We start from the raw sequence: 6,000 nt of genomic DNA on the forward strand, positions 1-6,000 counted from the left end.
ATTACAAGTTCATTCTGTTACAATATTCTGAGATCTGCTCTATCTATCTGTCCCTACATCAAACTCAAGAATAGTAAGTGGCCCGACTTACAGGAAGATACTAAGTGGATTCTTGGAGCCTACCGAGACCTCATCCTAACTCCCTTCCCATTCCCTCTCCAGGTATATGAACAGGATGACTTGAGCGAGCAAATGGCGAGTTTGGAAGGGCTAATGAAGCAACTCAACGCCATCACGGGTTCCGCCTTTTGACATGCATTGCCAAACCGTTGAGATCTTCTGGGAACTTTGCAGCATACCAATTATCCATAAACAGCACACCTGTGTCCAAAAACTCTAAACCAGTGTACAGGTCCACCATCCGGACCATCCAGTTAAGGAACATCTGAAGCACTTCAGAAGAAATCCGTATCCCATCCTAGATGGACATCAGGAATCAAAACAAAGATGGTCATGAGGTCCCGAAGATGCATCTTAACTACAAAGTCAAGGCTGAAGCTGCCTGCAGAGTTCTGGTTCTTTGTCACTGCAAGGACCGTGGTGTCATGACTGACGCCGACATTTTCCTTCAGTGGGACCTTTCATTTTCTGTGTAGGTCTAGTCTCACAAGTGCATTATTCAGCCTGTACCGTGCCATAGCAAATCAACACAAAGTCACCATTTCTTTTTCAACTACAGAGCATCCATGGTAACTCTCACACGCCATAGCACCAAAGGATTGGATGTTTTCCTGACAGCATAAAACGTAAATGAGTGAATAAGCAACAGGCAGTGATTGTCTATAGCTCAATCGTTCCATCTCACACAAGTGGCAGATGCTAGTGAATGGGTATAAACATTTTACCAAGTTTAGCAAGTATTTGTAAATCCGTCTCTGATTAACGCATATGTCTAGCGTGTAGAAACTTTAAAAGCCTCAACTGGTGGCATCTTGCCAGCAACAACACCTTTCTAGAAGGAGAATACAATATGCAGCCTTCTCAGACACGTGGTGATTGTGTACTTGAGCTTGTCATAGGACATTTTTCGATTTTTTCAGTGGCTTCTATGCCATTCCACACTGTGATGGCCTGTCTGGGTTTCACTAAGGCTTCTTCTTCAGGAGTGTGGCCAGAAGAACTCCACCATCCTCCATCCCAACCATTCCCCTACTTCTCCTGGGCAAGTAGCCTTAGGTAAAATGGCCAACTCCATGCATCATATATCCTGTGTCCCCAATATCCCTCTGTGGAGAGAGTAGACTTCCTGAGAGCAAGCTCAAAAGAAAGAAAAGGAACCTGAAAAACCATATCCCAGAACACCTTTTCATGAGTTGATGTCACTTCCACCGATAGAATCTTCATTGAGCTGTGCCAGGCCACGTTGACAAATGTTGACCATAGACCCTGTTGGCAAGGCAATCTTCCATCCCAAGCCTAAGACAGAGTCAGGGAGGAGAGAGGGGTGGGCGCCACTTCACATCTACACATCATAACTCCTGTAGGTATTTTTCAAAGCAGCATCTTAAACTGTGGACTAGAATTTTAAACTTCAATTGCCATGTATCTACAGCTTGAAACTAGCTGAATATAGGAACATTCTGTTGCATTCCCTTTTAGTCCATGAATTTTCAGCTGTATTTGGAGTTAATCCCTATTTATGCAGCTGAGTCGCCAAGAGGGAACTAGTTTGCATATTTATCAGTTAGGTGACTTGAAAACGCGATGAGAGTTTCAGCTGAATTATTCCTTTCAGCTCTGCCTTTGATTTCAAGCTTGAGTAGGTCATAATTTTTAAAGAGCATGGCAAAGATAGGATCTTTACAACCTAATAGCTCCTTTTATTAGGTGGGTAATTATATATGAATCCCTGAATGAAATATTTTGAGCAAAATGGCACTGTAACAGAAATAATAATTCAGATTATTTTTTTACAGTTTTATGTCGGGAAGGAAATCTGATGTCAAAGAGAGGGCTTGTTCAAATGGTTCATTAGAAAGTCTGGTCCATTTGCAAAATGTTTCCTTCAACAAGAGTGCTTGTTCGATTTACTGAGTTGTTCTTTTTTTTTTTTTTCCTGGAAGTACTTTCAAAGAACTATGTGGTATTATTCAATGGGACAGAATGCTTTTGTTCAATATTTGGGCACTGAGGTAGACAACTGTGGACTGACTTGAAATAAAGCATTTCTTAACATAGCAATGAATACTTTCAAAATAATCCACTACTTCAAACTGGAAGATGTTATTAAACTACCAGAACTTTTTCAACAGCCCAGAGCATGTTCCCCTGTCTATTATTTTAAAAAGGGAAGAAGAACCCCTTTTCAGAGGCATTTGATATCCATGAGAGACAGCCCAATTTTCAGGTTGGGTGTGCTAAAAACCTCAAATTTCAAATTTCAAGGAATGAGCTATACTGAAAGCTGCTGTGTAAACTCTAGTTGGAAAGTCAGGAGAACCAGAATTTTTACAAAATTCAAAGCCTTTCCAATCTGTCAGTGATGTCAGGACATGTAATCTTTAAAAGTCACTGAAACTATGCTACCTACTTCAGTCAGTTACATTTCCTCCACACTCCTTGAAAATTTCAGTAAACAAATACAATAGTTTATTTTAGCAGTTGGTGATCCTAATAAGTCATATTGTTATGACTTGATTATCCAGAGGAAGCATTTATGTGTACTCAGGAGACTGATTTCATTAATTCAGTGATTTTTTAAACACAAAATTAGTTCAAAACGGCTTCTGCAGAGCTCGTGTTCCCATAACCTTTCCAGTGATTCACGTGTATACAGTAAAGTTGCCCAGGGTTCCAGGTGACATGTGAATTCCCAGGTCTGTGACTGGTGTGAGGCAGCGAGGTTCGGTCTAGCTTATCAATCTAGCTCATTCCACACAGGACCCTTTAAACATATAAATCTCTTTGAGTCCCACAGGGTAAATCTGAACAGGCAGCCAGCATCTCTGCCACCAGGAGTCATTCTCTGTGAATGGGAAAAAAAAAAAAAAAAACATCAAACTTGGCAGGAGGACTCAGGTTTTTATACGCTATTCCGAAATGCAAAGCAAGAGCCTGCTTTTAAGGACTTTGTTATTTTTCTTCTATTTCATTTTGATAAGAAAGTAATTTTCATTCCTCCAGAAATTTCTGCATTTGTTTAAACTGACAAAAATAAAGAGGGCTCCGAGTGTATTCAAAACATTTGTATAATGCTGTAGACAAAAGTTAAGTATTTCTTAGTGCTTACAGCCGCCTCCCTATAGTCGATCCAGAATCTTCTAGAATATTTAAATAACATAGCTTCATATTTGGCTATTATTAAATACATACTCAGTTCAACAACCCAGATAAAACGTTTCAAACCAAGGATATAAGAAGCAAACTTTTGTCAGGGCTTTCTTTTAGGGATTGGATGTAACAATGGTTTGGGTTTTTTCAAAATAAAGATTGCTAATAATGCGGCCCACGCTTCATGCTCTGCAAAGGTGGCCGTTCCAAAAGGAGACTGCAGACAACATGTTTAAGCCAAAGCTTGCCATTCACTGGCATTTCCAAGAAACAACTTCTCAAGCACAGGCCTTTCCAAGATATGCTCTGAGTTTGTTCTCAGAGATGATTGTTGAAACCTCACTCTCCTTTTGGAGCCTTCTTCTGACTTTGTTTAAAGAAGCATCTTAAAGTCACCTACAAAGGGAACACAGTGTCCCAGACACGGTAGATGTGCTGTGAGTCCCACAAATGTTACTTCTTAAGAGGCTTCCTGCCATTTTACATACAATCTTAGCCTGGGTTTTGGAGGTTTTGGAATGCCGATTTCCAGTCAGTGAGGCAAAGGAAAGTGGGAAACACCCAAGTCCTGGATGAATTTAAAGAAACCAAAAGTAATGTGAACTTTAAAAAGATGCAGAGCAATAATAGAGTGTCTATACATGCTCTCTTCCTTATCTGATCCTCATTATGCAAACACAGTTTTATCTCCAAGGCCAAACCTTAGTATCATGGCCTGGTATCCCTGGGTATACCTCCTTACCATAATTTCAAAAATAAAGAGCTCAGGGCACTGTGATCCCCGGAAGTCACCACACACTCAAATACAAACTTCCTTTTCCAAACTGAAATTCAAAGCAACATTGTCCTCATAAACTGAAGCTTTGTGCTTTAGTATTTCTAAAGTCATTTGAATACTTGAGAAAAATCACACCTAGGTGTTTTGTGTGATTCCCCATCGAACTGAACAAATATGTCCCCATACCTCAGTCTACCTTGGTAGTCAATAATTGCTTCCAAAGGGATTTGATTTGTCAAAGAAATGCTGTATTTCTAGTCAATGAGGTTAGGGAGGAGACAGTGCAGTGCCCATATGAGCAAATGCGTGACTTCTGATCTGACTCACCCCTTCTGCCATTGGATAATTCTTCACTGGGAAGACTTCCAGCAACGCAGCAACACTCTGAAGGGTGTTTTTCTCTTGCTCTCAGCTTCGCGCTTTACCATCTTACGTTTTTATTTTTTGCTTGATCGGAGAGCAACAGCAAAACTGCAAGAAATAGCAAACATGGAGGCATGGGCCAAGGGGATCTCACTGTGTGTTCGAGGTGTATTTTCAGATGCAAGAAAGGAATGTCGGAGAGGAGGGAACAAAATGTGTTTTTTATTATTGTAGGGTAAACCTGACAATTCTGAACTTTGTGAATTGTCAGCTTGTTTGGGGGGAACGGGTGGGGTGGGGATGAGGGGGTACTTTTTATAAGTAATATTTAATTTATTATTTAGAAGTGGCTTCTTTTTTGGATAATTTATGATACACAGGGAGAAGTGGTTGGGATCTAGGCATGTCTGTTAAAGCTGCAGTGTTTTGTATCTCAGTGCAGAGCGCGATGAAACATCCAGGCCAAGCAAAGCCTTCACTAAAATTCTACCATCTCAACCTTCTCCCTACGGAGGGTTTCAAAGAAGATGATGCCAAACCTAAAGTCACTCGGGTAGCATCTTGCAAACCAGTGCTATTCATTCTCTCAAAGGGCTTTGCAACTCAAACTGTTAGTGTGATAGTGATGTGGTTATTTGATAGAAATGGGTATACTACAGCTTTAATAGCCTTAGTGGAAAGAGAAACTTTTTGTTGTTACAAAACACTTTTTTTTTAAACGGAAAGGTGTTTTGAGCCCACAAAAGTCTCTTGGGATTGTCAGACTCTAGCATTGTTAACCAAATTAGAGTAGTGATTGCAATATTTAAGTGTAAATGTTGTTCTATGAGAAAGGAAGCTTGCTTACCGTTTAAAACACGATGACTGTTTCTACACACGAACTTGTATACTACTACACAAGGAAAAGGGGGTTTTGTAATCACCGTAGAACAGTCTCCTATTCATTTTTTTATAGAAATGTTATTCCAATGGTGCATTTTTTTGTTTAATAAATAAAGTTTTGATACAAAAATTCCTTATTCACTTTATTCCTAATAAGTGACTCTTCTTCTCCAGCACCCAGCTAACATCGGCTCCGGCTGGTCTAGACCTCGACTCAGGATACCTACGGTCGATCTCTTATTAACATTTGTGGCAGTACGTTGTCACTGATTAGTCATAGCTTATTACATCTTATACACTTTCCTGCACGCTCCCAGTTTGTACTCAATCATGGCTGCTGACATCTATATTGGTTTACTGCAGGCCTGTCCCAGGCTGCCGGATCTTGGTTTACATTTCTGCATGGCAGAAATAGAAATCTAAGCTCCCAACTTCCACACGGCAGCTCAATAGCTCAAATGCTTTCCTCTAGATCAGCCGTTCTCAACCCGTGCTTGTGACTTCCAAAAGGATCGCTTATCAGATATCCTAGATACCAGATATTTCACCTCAGGATTTACAACAGTACAAAATTACAGTTATGAAGTAGCAAGAAAATAATTTTGTGGTTGCCGGTCACCACAACTTGAGGAACTGTAATAAAAGGGTTGCATCATCAGAAAGGTTGAGAACCACCACTCTAGAAACAGAGACAGAAGAAGTCTTAA

General features: G+C 40.2%; 1 protein-coding gene across 1 annotated transcript in view; it reads left to right on the forward strand.

Annotated features, from left to right (window-relative positions):
• Dcc (DCC netrin 1 receptor) overlaps positions 1-2,993 on the forward strand; it is a 1,074,495-nt gene extending 1,071,502 nt beyond the window's left edge. Inside the window, exon 29 of the mRNA XM_032886223.1 lies at positions 163-2,993. Coding sequence (XP_032742114.1) covers positions 163-252 — 90 coding nt within the window. The 3' untranslated portion in view covers positions 253-2,993. The remainder of the gene's footprint in view (positions 1-162) is intronic.
• Positions 2,994-6,000: the final 3,007 nt, after the last annotated feature.

Source organism: Rattus rattus, chromosome 15 (genome assembly GCF_011064425.1).
Source record: "Rattus rattus isolate New Zealand chromosome 15, Rrattus_CSIRO_v1, whole genome shotgun sequence".
Taxonomy (NCBI): Eukaryota; Metazoa; Chordata; class Mammalia; order Rodentia; family Muridae; genus Rattus; species Rattus rattus.